Raw genomic sequence first — 15990 nt, 5'->3', positions numbered from 1 at the left:
CTCAGACACTGGTGTACTCGCAAAGGAGTTTACTGGGATGAAAGTCACACACAAGCAAGTCCAAACTATCACAACTAATATTATAGCTAATATAATATATAACCAAATTGTATTCATCACTACTAACACAAGAATATTTCTAACGAGTCTAACATGTATACAACCTGATATCGCGAGACTTGGGACGCAGTATCGCGAGACTCGGTCTCAACGCGAGACTCGGTCTGCGAGATTTCTGACGTTTTACAACCTGGTGGCGCGGGTCCGTGCTCCGACTTTTCTCTCGGTTCGCGGTGTTTCAAGGCGAGTCTCGGTCGTTCGGACAGCGTGTCGGGCAGATGAATTCGGATCGGTGATGCGTCTCGCGGAGGTCTCAGTCTGGACTGCTGAGCAGCCGTTCAGTCAGTCATAGTGTCGGGAGGACTGGGACAACGGCTGCTGAGCAGCTGGGGTTTTTGTATTTTCCACTACTTATCTAGGGTTCCACACACACCTTCTGCTAATCTCTTACTATGTCATTGTACTCAGCTTACTCTTAGTTTTTTGCTTACAAAGTTTGACTTTGCATTTTTACTCTCACACACAAAGAAAAACAAACTTATTTATCTAAACTGTCCCTGGTCCATATGCTGGTCCTTACATGCTCATAACAGATACATATCCAGTTTTCCCAACACCATTTGCTAAAGAGGCTGTCTTTTCTCCAATGAGTATTTTTGGCATTTTTATCGAATATCAATCAGGTGGTTATGGCTACCTGGACTTACATCTGGGTCCTCTATTCTGTTCCACTGATCTACATGTCTGCTTTTGTGCCAGTACCACACTGTTTATGTTACTATGGTGGCCACACACCTTTGATCCTACCACTCAGGAGGCAAAGGTAGGAAGATCACCATGAGTTTGAGGCCACCTTGAGACTACATAGTGAATTCCAGGTTAGCCTGGGCTAGAGAAAAACCCTACTTCAAAAAACAAAAAAGCAAAAAGAAAATGAGAGGTCAGTCAGACAACATGGCCCGAAGGCCTCCCTGCCCCAGGCCATGAGACAGTGGTACCACTTCAGGGCAGAGCCTATGGGCTGTGCAGCTTAGTACCACCTGCCACGGAGCGACGCCCCCAGCACAAGCCGAACATGTGAACCTCAAGAGCAACAACTTGGTGAGGAATTGTGATGTGGGCTTGAGCTCCGTAGCCAGCCGCAGTGAATGCTACACATTGCAGTGTAAATAGTAAATGGTGTATTATTGTTTTTAACTCAGTAAGTATATTCTGACCCTTTCTAAGAGGGTCTTTAAACCTTCCAGTTTAAAGCCAGTGTTTGCCAGAGAAACATGATGAATTGGATATACATAAATAGGTGAGGAGAGGTAGAAAGAGTTTATTTATATATACTATATACAAAGTTTACAGCCTAATAGGGCTTCTCCAAAAAATAACCACTACATTAAAAAAAATATAAATATAAAACACTACAGGGCTAGAGAGATGGCTTTGCCTACAAAGCCTAAAGATCCAATTTCGATATTCCAGAATCCAAGTAAGTCAGATGCACATGGTGATGCATGCATCTGGAGTTCATTTGCAGTGGCTGGGGGCCATGGCACACCCCTTCTCTCTCTCAAATAAATAAAAATAAAATATTAAAAAAAAATTAAGGAACCCTTCTGCACTGCTGGTGGGAATGCAATCTGGCCCAGCCATTGTGGAAAACAGTGTGGAGGCTCCGTGCCTCTTCTCTTTCGGTATCCAGGAGGGGCCAGGTCACAGAGTGGGAAAGGTCTCCGAGAGCAGTCAGGGTTCTGGGCCACCGTCCTTCCTGGCTCATCTCATAACTCACTACATGGCATCCATCAGTCTATTCTCATCCCACCTTGAGCCTCTGTTTCCCTACTTGCTAAGTAAACAGGGCACACTCATTGCTCTCCAAGGGTTTTCCCCACTCTGCATCTTCTAGACCTTTGTTTTTCCTTGTTTTGCTTTCTCTGGATCTTTTCCATCTGAGGGTACAGGAGGTGCCAGGACCTGTTTCAATTTTTGAATCCTGCAAGCACATTCCAAGACTGGCCTGAAGTTGCATGATCAACATCACTCTGAATAGTTTTTTTTTTCCTTTTTTCAAAAGCACCTTACCTACCAACGGCAATGCTGTTCTGTTCCTTTTCACTCACCCTCTCTCCTGTCGTCCCCACATTCCCCCACCTCAGTGCTCCGTGCTGTATGCGTGTGCTCTCTGTTCTTGTATACTCAATAAAAGTGAAATAAATGTGTTTGATGCTAAAAAAAAAAAAAAAAAAAAAAAACAAACAGTGTGGAGGTTCCTAAAACAGCTAGAGATTGATCTACCATATGACCCAGCTATAGCAGTCCTAGGCATATATCCAAAGGACTCATCTCATTTCCTTAGAAGTACATGCTCAACCATGTTTATTACTGCTCAGTTTATAATAGTTGGGAAATGGAACCAGCCTAGATGTCCCTCAACTGATGAGTGGATAATGAAGATGTGGCACATTTATACAATGGAGTTCTACTCAGCGGTAAAGAAAAATGAAGTTATGAAATTTGCAGAAAAATGGATGGACCTGGAAAGTATTATACTAAGTGAGGTAACCCAGGCCCAGAAAGCCAAGCGCCCCATGTTCTCTCTCATATGTGGATCCTAGCTACAGATGATTGGGCTTCTGCGTGAGAATGAAAATACTTAGTAGCAGAGGCCAGTAAGTTGAAAAGGAGACATAAAGGGTGGAGAAAGGAAGGAAGGAGGATACTTAATAGGTTGATATTGTATATATGTAATTACAATGATTGTAATGGGGAGGTAATATGATGGAGAATGGAATTTCAAATGGGAAAGTGTGGGGGTGGGGAGGGAGGGAATTACCATGGGATATATTTTATAATCATGGAAAATGTTAATAAAAATTAAAAAAAAAATTAACCACTACAGGGCTGGGGAGATGGCTTAGCACTTGCCTGCAAAGCCAAAGCATCCAGGTTCGATTCCCCAGGAGCCACGTAAGCCAGATGTACCGGGTGGCACATGCACCTGGTGTTCATTTGCAGCAGCTGGAGGCTCTGGAGCGCCCGTTCTCTAGGTATTGCTCTGTCTGCCAATATTAACACATCTGCCTCCCCATTCCCCACTCTCAACCCAAACCCCATGTAAAAAGCAGGAAGCTGGGGCTGGAGAAATGGCTTAGCGGTTAAGCGCTTGCCAAGCGCTTGCCTGTGAAGCCTAAGGACCCCGGTTCGAGGCTAGGCTTCCCAGGACCCACATTAGCCAGATACACAAGGGGGTACACATGTCTGGAGTTCGTTTGCAGTGGCTGGAAGCCCTGCCATGCCCATTCTCTCTGTCTCACTCTCTGCTTCTTTCTCTCTCTGTCTGTTACTGTCAAATAAATAAATAAAAATAAATTAAAAAAAAAAAAGCAGGAAGCTGTGTGGCAGGCTCCTGAAATCCCAGCGTGCAGACTGAGACTGGAGGGGGAGACAGGAGTTTCCAGGAAGCAGGTGGGAGCACAGCAAAGACCAACAGAGGGAAATCACAGCCCAGCGGGACCCACGGAGAGAGAATCCTTGCCTCAGGTGAGGTGCAAAGGTGACCTCTGACAGCTGCATGTGCACCATGGCTCGTGTGTGTGCACTCGCACACCCACAGGCACACAGACGCACACAGCCACCTGTGGTCCCCAAGCTGGAGACCTGGAAAGTTCAGTGCAGCCCAAGGTCAAAGGTTTCACAGCCAAGGGGGCCCACAGCGCAGCCGACTTGCAGATCTGAGAAGTGACGTGCAGTAGCTGCTAGCAAGTCCTGCAATCTGAAAGACCCCAAACCAGGAGCCCTGGTGTCCAAAGGCAGGAGAAAACAGTGAGCCCAGCTCAAGAAGATAATTTCCCTCCCTCTGTCTTTTTCAAAATATCTTTTTTTATTTATTTGAAACAGGGACAGAGATAGAAGCAAATAGTGAGAGAGAGACTGAGACAGACAGACCCACACCCAAGGCCTCCTGCCACTGCTAACAAACTCCAGACACATGCGCCACTTTGTGCATCTGGCTTTGTATGGGTGCTGGGGAATCGAACCCAGGCTGTCAGGCTTCGCAGGCAAATCCACCTTTAACCACTGAGCCATCTCTGCAGCCTCCCCCTGTGGTTCGGCCCCATCAGACTGGGCACTGGGACACTGGTGAGGACAGATCATCCTTGTCTATTGATTCAGATTTAAATGCTGAACTATTCTAGTGACAGCTGCCTAAACACACCAAAAAATACTGCTTCTATCAGCTATTGTACATCTTCGTATCACAATGATACCTTAGTACCACAGGCTGCCTAGCTTAGAGAGTCAAGAGCTCTTTGGCTCCCAGTTCTGAAAGCTGGTGAGGTGAAGATCTGGTGGCTACGTCGGGTTCCAGCTTTCTCGCTGGTAGAGGCCTGCGGCCGAGTCCCGAGGCGGCGTAGGGCAGAACACGGTAGCTCTGCCTCTGCTCTTACACAGTCACAGCCCCGCGAGGGTCTTAGCCTTATTTACATCCCTCCTGTAAATACCGGTAGAATTAAAGTTTCCACCTTTTCTTTTGTGGGGGTCATGGGTGGGTATAGTACATGAAAGGGTCTCATTCTGTAGCACAAGTTGGAAAGCCTCCTGGGTGCTGGGAGTATAGGTGTGAGCCCCCACGCCTGGCTCTCCCACCTTCTTCACACAATGGAGGGGAAGGGTCAACCTGAGTTTCAATAGAGATATTTAAGCCACAGCAACACCTTTAGACCAATTAAAACAAGTTCTTTTCACACACAGAATTAGCCACCACACCTAAGTCAAAGTAAGTGCTTATAAATGCACTACTTTTTTCTCCCTAAAAGCTTTGGCTGCTCTCCTAGGAAGTAAAATGCAACTGTTCGCTATTGAAATACAGAAGACAAATTTCTTAACCAAAATATTGTCTTTAATAGGGCTGGAGAGATGGCTTAGCGGTTAAGTGCTTGCCTGTGAAGCCTAAGGACCCTGGTTCAAGGCTCGATTCCCCAGGACGCACGTAAGCCAGATGCACAAGGGGGCGCACGTGTCTGGAATTCGTCTGCAGTGGCTGGAAGCCCTGGCGTGTCCATTCTCTCTCTCTCCCTCTTTCTCTGTTGCTGTCAAATAAATAAATAAAAATAAACCAAAACAATTTTTAAAAACATATTATCTTTAATATAAAACTCTCCATGTGATTTTATAGTGATAAAACATCTTCAAATGTCTCATACGTACATACTTATAGAGATCATATTTCACTAGTTTTGATTGCCATCCAATAAATCCAGACAATAAACGTAATTATTTCTACACCCAATGATGACCATTGACTCCCAGACCACAGGAGAGGAGAAGACTTCTCCAGGAAGTTCATACACGCTTCGCAGCTGTCCACTCTGAGACTCCAAGATCCACAGTTTGCCGTCAGTAGACGCTGCTGCCAGCAAGGCCTCGCTACGGCCGCTGTGACGGCGGAAGGCGAACGGGGTTGCGTACACCCTGGCCGTCGTTTCAAATTTCCACCGGAGGCGGCCTTCCATGCTACAGCAGTAGATAAAGCAGTCATGGGAACCAAAGAACAGTTCCTGTTCCAACGCTGAGATGCACGGGGATGAGAAAATTGGTCCACCAGCAGTGAACTGCCAAACCTTTCAAAGGAAAGAACAAAATTAATTCATCTAAAGCCGGGTGTGGTAGCACACGCCTTTAATCCCAGCACTTGGGAGGCAGAGGTAGGAGGATCGCCATGAGTTCAAGGCTACCCTGAGGTCAGCCTGAGCTAAAGTGAGAAACTACCTTGAAAAACAAACAAAAGTAACAATAATGATAGCTCATATTATTATCATCTATCTAATTGCAACAATGCTTCCTTAAAGCTCTACGGGGCTTCTTTTTAAAAAAAGAAGATTTTATTGACTCTGACAACTTCCATAATCACAGACAATAAAACATGTTAATTCCCTCCTTCCCACTTTCCCCTTCGCAACTCCACTCTCCATCATACTCCCTTCCCCTTTCAATTAGTCTCTCTTATTCTGATGTCATCTTTTCCTCCAGTTATGTCTAGTGTAGGTAGTGTAGTAGTGTCAGGCACTGTGAGATCGTGGATATCCAGGCCATTTTGTGTCTGGAGGAGCACATTGTAAGGAATCCTACCCTTCCTTTGGCTCTTACATTCTTTCTGCCACCTCTTCCACAATGCACCCTGAGCCTTGGAAGGTGTGATAGAGATGTTTCAGTGCTGAGCACTCCTGTCACTTCCTCCCAGCACCAGGATGTCTTCAGGGCTTCTTAATACAAATGTGAGACACTGGGCTATTGTGACTACACATACAGAAAACAATGACTATCCTAGACCTCTGTCCCAGCGGTAAATCCAGGACAATACAACATTTTTATTACACGATTCACTATTATGCATAATATTTTGAAGCAAAATTAATTGCGAATCCACTTGAGAGTTATTACTGCTATGTTCAGAGACAGTTCAAAGACAAAACTGTACTGGGTTTTCAATGCACTTTATTAAAAACTTCATCTCAGGGCTGGAGAAATGGCTTAGAGGTTAAGCGCTTGCCTATGAAGCCTAAGGACCCTGGTTCGAGGCTTGATTCCCCAGGACCCACGTTAGCCAGATGCACAAGGGGGCACACGCATCTGGAGTTCGTTTTCAGCAGCTGGAGGCCCTGGCACGCCCATTCTATCTCTATCTATCTGCCTCTTTCTCTCTCTGTCACTCTCAAATAAATAAAATAAAAACAAAAACAAAAACAAATTTAAAAAATAAAAAAAAAAAACCTTCATCTCAGCCGGGATGGAGCTCAGTGCTAGAACAGCTGCCTATTAGGCCTGAAGCCCTGGGTTCCATCTTTAGCCCTATAAAAACAAATAAATAAAAATGCTGTCTTATTCTCCAAATGTAGGAAGCTTTAAACAAATATTTATTGAGTGGTGTGACTGCCCTGTGGCTATATGCTATTTGCTTTCAGATAAAATTTGCCAATATTTTGAGGAAAAACCTCAGGTAGTATTTCCAAATGCAAAGTAAACAGGACCTGATGGCATGGGACTCTAATCTCAGCTGCTCAGGAGCCTGAGGCAAGAGGATCAAGAGTTCAAGGCCTGCCCAAGTAACTGTAAAACCCTGCCTCAAAACAAAAGGAAAATAGAAAAAGAGTTGCTGAGGCTATAAGCTCAGGGGCAGAGAGATCCTGGATTTGATCCCAGCACTGAAAAAAAGAAAGAAGGAAGAAAGACAGGCAGTAAACAAAGAGTAATGAAAAGACAAAAAACTACAAGTGTGTTCACAAAATTTATATTTGCTCTGTTCCACCAGGCATGGTGGCACATGCCTCTAAGACCAGGGCTTAGGAGCAGAGGCAGAAGGATTTCCACTTCTCTGCCAGCATGGGCTACGGGCAAAAAAAATTTTTTTTTTTTCATTTTCCTATGGCTTAAAAAATAGAATAATGAGGGCTAGAGGGATGGCTCAGCAGTTAAGGAACTTACCTGCAAAGCCAAACAACCCAGGTTCAATTCCCCAGGACCCAAATGAAGCCAGATGCATAAAGGGACACACACATCTGGAGTCTGTTTGCAATGGCTGGAGGCCCTGGTGTGCCCATTCTCTCTCTTTTCTATCTCTCTCCCTGCTTGCAAATAAATAAATATTTTTTTAAAATAGAATAATGATAACAGTGTGCTTCTTCTAAGGAATCTAAAGGTGAGACTAGGTTCCAAGTACTTTGCAAAAAATATCAAGTGAATATGAAAATGGTTTCGTCTCAAAGAAATTATACCAGAGCAAAGAGCTGTGAGCCACAAAGAGCGGACACAGAATGAAAGTCTCACATTAACTCCAACCACCGACGGGCCTATTGAGTTAGTGCCTTGAAATGTCACAAATAATCCCCCAAACTAGAACACAGCCTGTGTAAATGGCAGTCACTTATAGGTGCTTACGGAAGTGGAAATTGTGTTCCCAAAACAGAGCAAATCTGACCCAAAAAAAGGCTACCTGTCAGTCAGGAATAGGACTTCCACACAATCACTTTTTAAAAAAATATATATTTTATTTTTATTCATTTGAGAGAGAAAGACAGAAATAGGCATGCAGAGAGAGAGAATGGGCACACCAGGGCCTCCAGCCACTACAAATGAACTCCAGGTATGTGTACCCCCTTGTGCATCTGGTTTATGTGGGTCCTGGGGAGTCGAACCTGAGTCCTTTGGCTTTGCAAGCAAGCACCTTAACTGCTAAGCCATCTCTGAAGCCCCACAATCACTTTTTCTTTTTCTTTTTTTCGAGGTTGGGTTTCGCTCTAGCCTAGGCTGATCTGGAATTCACTCTATAGTCTCAGGGTAGCCTTGAACTCACAGTAATCCTTTTACCTCTGCCTCCCGAGTGCTGGGATTAAAGGCATGTGCCACCATACCTGGCTCCCACAATCACTTGACTTCACAACAGGTGTGGGGCTCATGCAGGGTTCTTTAAGGGTTTTTAGCTTCTACATAAGGAATGTTAAAATCGGGTAAAAACTGGTTAAGATTTTGAAAACTGGGGGAGATGGCAAAAAAAAAAAAAAAGAATATTTGGCTAGAAATAGTTTAAGTCTACTATTGCATTATTCACAAAAGAAAGCAAGCCATGACGACACTCAAAATGGAACCGATCTCAACACACAGAACTGAGTAATGTGCTTCAGCTCTGGGCAGGCAGCCGCCTCCACCTGGGCCTTTAGAAAGACTCAAAGCAAGGGCCGGGGACTGGATGTGGCCACGTGCGCACGCTCTCGGAACGGAGCGGCCCGCAGTCCTCGCCCTAGGTCAGGCTGTGGTGTGTGTGGTGGGGGAGGGGGGAACAGAGCAGAACATAACGAGGACTTTTTACCTGCTCTCCTAAGTGAGAGAAACAGAGTAAACTGCCATCTACGCAGCCAATGCAAACATACTGCTGGCAACACCGAGGGGAAGAGAAGAGTGGTTTTCCACAGGCATGTTTCCAAACTGTGTTCCCAGTAGCCTGTCATTGGAAAAAAAAAAAAAAAAAAGCAAACAACAGCATTTAAAATCACTCTACGAATCAATGGCCCTTTGAAAAACAAATAAATCATCTTGCAGATGCAGAACTAACGCATCGCTTCTTACCACTACAGGTGAGGCCAGCCCACGTGTCCACAGCCATGAAAGTAACCAGCACTACTGGCTACGGGAGCTGGACAGGACACTTGTAAGAGACACCCAGCACAGAGACAAGCAAAACACTAGTATATAACACCCAGCCTTATAAAGAAAAAGAAGTAAGAATTTACAATATAAAAAAAAACAGTGAGATCTGTCTTTACGATGGACAAGACGTTAATGACTGAAAAACCCGTCAGTAGAGTTAGAAATCATCAGAAAGAGAACACGGGCGAGCATGTGCGCTCAAACCCTTCCCGGCCCTCCAGACATCGGCAAGGCCATACACAGCCTGTAGGTTACACTTAATGGAGAACAGTTCAAACTTGAAAGGCCAAAGCAAAAATAAAATCGGACATAGGTAATAAAATCAACGATTTACGGCATGCCTACAGGGTTCAGAGCCAGCAGAAGTCCTCCCAGTGTGGCACAGTACAAATGATGTGGGACCAGGCTCAGGCAAGGAGAGGAAAAGACGGCTCCGCCACACTCTGCCTTCCAGACACACTTCTTCTTCTGTAGAGGGGACAGGAAATTTATTGGCTTGCCCTGGTTAACAAATACCAGACCCCCCATGATACTGAATCTACCTATTTGGTTAACTGTGTCAGTCCTTCTGGCTGTGGCGGGGACTGAACCCACAGGCTCGCACATGGAATCCTCTGAGCCCAAGGTACTGCAAGTTTCTCTCCCCACCCCCGCTCTCTGCCCCAAACTCAGGATTCTCCTGCCTCTGACTGGAGTGCTGGGGTCTCAAGCACGCATCATCAAGATGACAGAGGATACACATTGCAGCACTTTCCCTTTTGATCTTTCTTGGACATGTGCGCATGCGTGTGTGTGTGTGTGTGTCCACACCCACAAGCCTTTTAGTCTGATTACATGAAAATATAAAAATATACAACTTGGTAACGTTTTTCTCACTTAGTTTATAAATGACAAACATAATTTTAGTGTACTATACGCCACATGTAGAGAAAATATTTTTTTATTTTTATTTCTTTATTTATTTGCAAGCAGAGAAAGACAGAAGAGACAGAGACAATGGGCGTGTCAGGGCCTCCAGTCACTGGAGTCCAGATGGTAGGAAACAGAACCCCAGGCATTAGGCATTGCAGGCAAGCACCTTAACAACAGAGCCATCTCTCTCCAGCACAAGATAAAATAATTTCTCTCTGCCTGATCCTTGAAAACTGGAACCAATCACTTGGTATAATAAACAACTTGGAGCATGTATTAGTCTGTGTTTCTGATGATTTTGCAAGGATAAAATCCTAAGAAAAAAGTTCCCTGGTAAGAGGACAGGAAAACGTTACCTACAGCCAAATTACAGGAGTAACCTCCCGCCACCCAAGCAGCCCGGATGTCACCAAGCCAACATCTGTCTGTTCCTTTGTCTCATGGTTTCTAATTTGCATTCCCTTGATTGTTAAGTCTGAAATGCATCACCAGCCATATATTTTTGAGGGTCCTGTGTATTTATGTCCCCATGTTCTTCTAACTCACTTGTATTTGCTCTTTCCTTTCATCCTTTTTAAAATCTATTTACTTGACAGAGAGAGAAACAGACAGATACAGACAAAGAGAGAATGGGTGTATCTGGGCCTCTAGCCACTACAAGTGAACTTCAGATGCATGTGCCACCTTGTGCATCTGACTTTATGTGGGTACTAGGGAATCAAACCTGGGTCCTTTGGCTTTGCTGGCAAGTGCCTTAACCACTAAGCTATCTCTGCAGCCTTCCTCTTTATTTTTATTTATACTTACGAGATTTGACTCAATTACTTCAAACACTTCCTTAGCTTGTTTTTTGTAATTTTATAATTTTTATATTTTCATGTAATCAGATCCTAAAATATTTTACTGAACTTTTTTTTTGTTTGTTTTGTTTTGGTTTTGGTTTTACAAGGTAGGTCTCACTCTATCTAGCTCAGGCTGACCTGGAATTCACATGTAGTCTCAGGGTGGCCTCGAACTCGTGGTGATCCTCCTACCTCTGCCTCCCGAGTGCTGAGATTAAAGGCCTGTGCCACCACACCTGGCTTTTACTGATCTTTTACTTTGTGAATTTTGCTAAGACAAGTTCTTTATATTTCAAAATTATTTAGATAAGTTTAGTTAGAAAGTTAAAACTATCCAATACTAGATTTAATTAACCACTCCCTCTTTCCTGACTAAATGCTAAACTTGGGCAATAGTTAGCACCTGTTCCCAAACGCAATGACACCTGGCTGTTTCCCGCTCTTCTGGGTGTGGGGCAAGAGTGCTGGGGGGAATTCTTACGTAAATATCCAGAGCGTATGCATGCCGATCATGAGAGCCAATGTAAAGAAGTCCTGTGCCTGCATCCACAGTTGGGGAGCTCTTGACAGCATCCTTGGTAGTAAACGCCCAGTGTTTCTCTCCAGTGTTACTTCTCAGAACATACACCCCTCCATCATAACAGCCTACGGGGAGCAAAACGTAAACGACGAGACGGCATTGACACATGCAACTACCAAATAACTCTAAATCACGACAATTCGTACTCAGTGCATTCACCTGATTTAAATTTCAGCCATATAAAGCAGAAACTGCATAGCAGCCACTTGTGTAAAATACTTTTTTAGTGGCTACGCAACTCCCCTTTTGAGGGGCAGGTGTGAGGCAGCCTCACTGTGCAGCCCGGCTCGCCTTGAACTCTCAATCCCGACTTGGCTTCCCCGGTGCTGGGAGTACACGTGAGCACCACTTCATCCAGCAGCCGCGTATTCTTAGAAGCACTATAAAGCACTTCGCGCCAAGGAGACAATGAGGCACGCCGTGGCAGAGGCTCCGGCATGCTGGACTCTATTATGACGGTCACTGGGTGGGTTACCCGGCACCACTGAGCCTCAGACTTCCCTTCTGCAAAACGTGGATTCGTCTACTCTGAGGGCTACTGTCACAATCGGCACATGGACAGAAACCCAGAGCCTGGAAGGGGTTCAAGAAATGCTGACATCTGTAGCAATGTTTAGTGGGCACTTTATATGTGCCAACTGCCTTTTTAAGTATGTTCCACCTGCTCACTCACTTAATCCTCTAACAGAGAAGCAAGCGTGACGATGCCCACGCTGCCGCGGGTAACAACATGGAAACAGACCGGCTCCCTAGGACACAACTACAGTTATGTGTGGCAGAGTCAGGGCTTAACCTCACAGCGAGGCTCGGAGTCTGCAGCTCAGGCGCTCACTAAACACACTGAACTGCCTTTTGCAAGTTGTGGCCACAGACAGAAGATGGGCAGGCGTTCCTGGCCTCGGTGTAGCCAACGAAGCTACTTCGAAGAAAGGTGGTCAAAGCCTGACAAGCCAGACATTCGCACCCCTGCATGCGTGTGCACGAGACAAAGTGACCCGGGGACAGCCACTGTGCAGTTCTTCCACCTGCTCTCCTCCCTGTGACGCACGTAACCGTGAGCTGTCTCTCCAGTCACTGCCTGCTCTTGGAATGGCCCTGGCTGAGTTCTTCCCTCACACCTCAGCTCAATTTCTGGGGTATTTTCGGCACCACCTTTTACCTGGCAATGACAACATTGTGGCAAGATGCTAGTGACCTGCTTCTAAGACTCAGGAGGGTTAGATATTTATTTCAGTTCAGTTCAATTCCAAAAGACACAGAGAAGTTCTTGACTTGGGTAGGAAAAAGGTAGGAAGGAATACATTCCTAAGCCCTTGGTCTATAAAGTGAAGCAATGTACTTGGGAGAATGAAGAGATGGTGGAGATGGACGTTATACTTGGACCTCCATATTCCTAGGAAACTAAAAGTCACTCATGACTGAAAAAACTCAGAGCCCACAGCTATCACTTATCAAGAGCTTTGTTTATGCCAGGCAATGTTTTCTGGGTTCATTAAGCTTATACAATCATCCCCAAAACTTTTTGGTAATTGTGATAGTTTAAAAACATGTCTACAGAGCTGGAGAGATGGCTTAGTGGTTAAAGCACTTGCCTGTGAAGTCTAAGGACCCAAGCTCAATTCCCTAGTACACACATAAGCCAGATGTACAAGGTGGTACGTGCATCTGGAGTTTATCTGTGGTAGCTGGAGGCCCTGGTGGCCCCCCTTCCCTCTGCCCCCTTCTCAAATAAATAAATATAATTTTTGAAAACGTCTACAAATTTTAGATGTTCTTCTTGTCAGGAGGTGGAGACAGTTCTCCACCCCTTGTGTGGGCTGGACTCAGTGATGTCTACTGAACAAAACAGAGCAAACATGATCCACAGTCCTACAGACTGGGTCATAAAAGGTGTGCTGTGCTCCTAGGACCTTCTCTCTCAGACCTCCCCTCGGAGGGAAGACGGTAGCCGTGCTGTGCAGACATCCAGGCAGCCGAGACAGGCTCCTGCGGCAGACACAGCTTACTGACAAAGCTTGGCAATGAACCGGGCCCTCTGCTAGTGGATATGAACAAGCCATCTCACAGCCATCTTTGCCGGTCTAAGTAAAACCTTCAGATGGCCACAGAAAGCATCTGACACTCACCATCAGGTGAATGGCTCCAAAATTCCTGACCAATGGAAACTGAGCTAATCAATGCCTGTTCCTGTAAGGTCACCAGGTCTGACGCAATGTGTGATGCCGCCACCTGATTCATTATTGTTCCCTTTTACCCATGAGGACACTGAAGTTCCAGTCCAGCAGCTAGCAAGGTCAGAGCGCTAGGTTTATACCCAGGAACTCTGACTCCAGTCATCTAGTAAGCCAGTACAGAGTTAACTGATCTTATTTGATCACAACCAAAACAACCACAGGGTTGCTATTTTTTTAAAAAAATTTAATGTGGTCTTATCAACATTATTACATAATCCAGCTTAACTCTACAGACCTCAAGTTCAGAAACTTACCCACCACAACGAGGTTCCCACACTTAGAGACGCACGCTGAGGACTCAATACGACCTCCCAAGACCTGCTCCCATCTCGTCTTCCCAGAGCGAAGGTCAATAGCCTTCAGCGTGTGCGAATGGGAGCCAACATACACGGTTGTGGGTGACTTGTCCTCGGCACAGACCACAAGCAGAGGGGAAGCGTCCACACACCGGCCTGTGTCTGACCTCCACCTCACCCGCAATGCCAGCCTCTCACCCCCTTCCATGGCTTTCTGCTCATCACCAATGTCTGTGACATGGCATGGCTCCTTTGGCTTTCCAGTAAGAGCCGGAGGACTTATGGTTTTCAATGTGTGAGTGTCAATCTGTGACGTCAAGTCAGAAGCATGTGCTAAAGGATCATGCCCTGCACTCAATGAGGAGACGTGACTCCCTCTGCTCACTGCAATGGAGGCTCCAACGTCACTGGTGTCATTTAGAGGCGCAGCAGACTTCTGTGAAGGCCATCCACTGGCTTCATAGTGATCAGCACTGTGGCACATCCTTTTGGTGGCACAACTCTCAGTGAATGCCAGGTCCTCATCCGTGAACACCGTGGCAATGATGTGACTGTAAACTTCTAAAATGGAAGTGCTGAGAATAGCTTCCAGAAGCCCAGGTATGGAGGTCCCAATGAGCTTTTCAATCTCATTGAAGAGCCAAGTGGCCTTGAAGGAATCTCCACCACTACTCAAGAAAAGTGACTCGTCAGGAACCGTCACAGTATCTTCTGGGAGACTTAGAATGGTCTAGAGATGACAGAAGGGAGGAAGACGATGAAGGAAAAAAACAAAACTAAGACATTAGGCAGGGTGTGGTGGTGCACATCTTTCATCCCAGCACTCAGGAGGCAGATAGGAGGACTGCCATAAGTTCAAGGCCACCCTGAGACTGCAGAATGAATTCCAGGTCAGCATGGGCCAGAGTGAGACCCTAACTCAAAAAAAAAATAAAAAATAAAAAATAAACAACCCTAAGATGTTACCCCTTACAGAGTGACAGAGATGACAGTACCTACAATAAAGATAAATGTTAAAAATTTAGATAAATTTCAAATTCTTTTTACAGCTGGTTGTGGTGGCGCATGCCTTTAATCCCAGCACTCGGGAGGCAGAGGTAGGAGGATCGCCATGAGTTCGAGGCCACCCTGAGACTACATAGTGAATTCCAGGTCAGCCTGGGCTAGAGTAAGACCCTACCTCGAAAAACCAAAAAAAAAAAAAAAAAAAAAAATTCTTTTTACTATAGATCACCACTGTGCTACCAATTCTGCCACAAATTCACCTGCAAAATATACTTCTATTTAGAGCAGTTTCCCTTTCCACAAAATAAGGAATGGGCTGTAAAAACATCTGCTAACTAGTTATAAGCCCTTAAGGTAATAATACTGACTATTACATTATAATGGGGATGGTTTGTATCCTCAACTACTTCATACAGATTGAAACTGCTTTACAATAATCTTAAAATACAGAGGATAATAATTTCATTGAGATTCCCCTTATTTCTTACTTTTTGAAGTAGGTTCTCACTCTAGTTAAGACTAGCCTGGAACTCACTGTGCAGCACAGCTGGCCTCCAACTCATGACAATCCTCCTATCTCAGCCTCCCCATAGCTGGGATTAAAAGCATGTGCCACCACACCTCGCCTGATATTCTCTATTTTAAAAGATAAAAGTAACTAAATACATCTTTCTTCAGAACCACTTAGAAAAGAAAAACCTGTATTTTATCTAGAAAAAAAAGTATGCTTATTGAGACAAATACATTTAAAAAATCCCTTAAGCAGGAACACGTAAGTGCTGCTACTGCCGACCCTCCGCACGAATGAACGATGTGGCTCTAAGTCCCAGCCAGACGAGACGGCAGCGTGCAGTCTGGCTCTGCTCAGC

General features: G+C 45.1%; 1 protein-coding gene across 1 annotated transcript in view; it reads right to left on the bottom strand.

The window, feature by feature from the left end:
* Positions 1–5200: 5200 nt before the first annotated feature.
* The window catches only part of Aasdh (aminoadipate-semialdehyde dehydrogenase), a 30262-nt gene continuing 19472 nt past the window's right edge, over positions 5201–15990 (bottom strand). The window contains exons 11-15 of the mRNA XM_045130261.1: positions 14075–14846; positions 11488–11651; positions 9598–9720; positions 8915–9046; positions 5201–5672 (exon numbers count right to left, since the gene is read on the bottom strand). Coding sequence (XP_044986196.1) covers positions 5283–5672; positions 8915–9046; positions 9598–9720; positions 11488–11651; positions 14075–14846 — 1581 coding nt within the window. The 3' untranslated portion in view covers positions 5201–5282. The remainder of the gene's footprint in view (positions 5673–8914; positions 9047–9597; positions 9721–11487; positions 11652–14074; positions 14847–15990) is intronic.

Source organism: Jaculus jaculus, chromosome 11, assembly GCF_020740685.1.
Source record: "Jaculus jaculus isolate mJacJac1 chromosome 11, mJacJac1.mat.Y.cur, whole genome shotgun sequence".
In the NCBI taxonomy this organism is placed as follows: domain Eukaryota; kingdom Metazoa; phylum Chordata; class Mammalia; order Rodentia; family Dipodidae; genus Jaculus; species Jaculus jaculus.
This window is presented reverse-complemented; position numbering and strand designations above follow the sequence as displayed.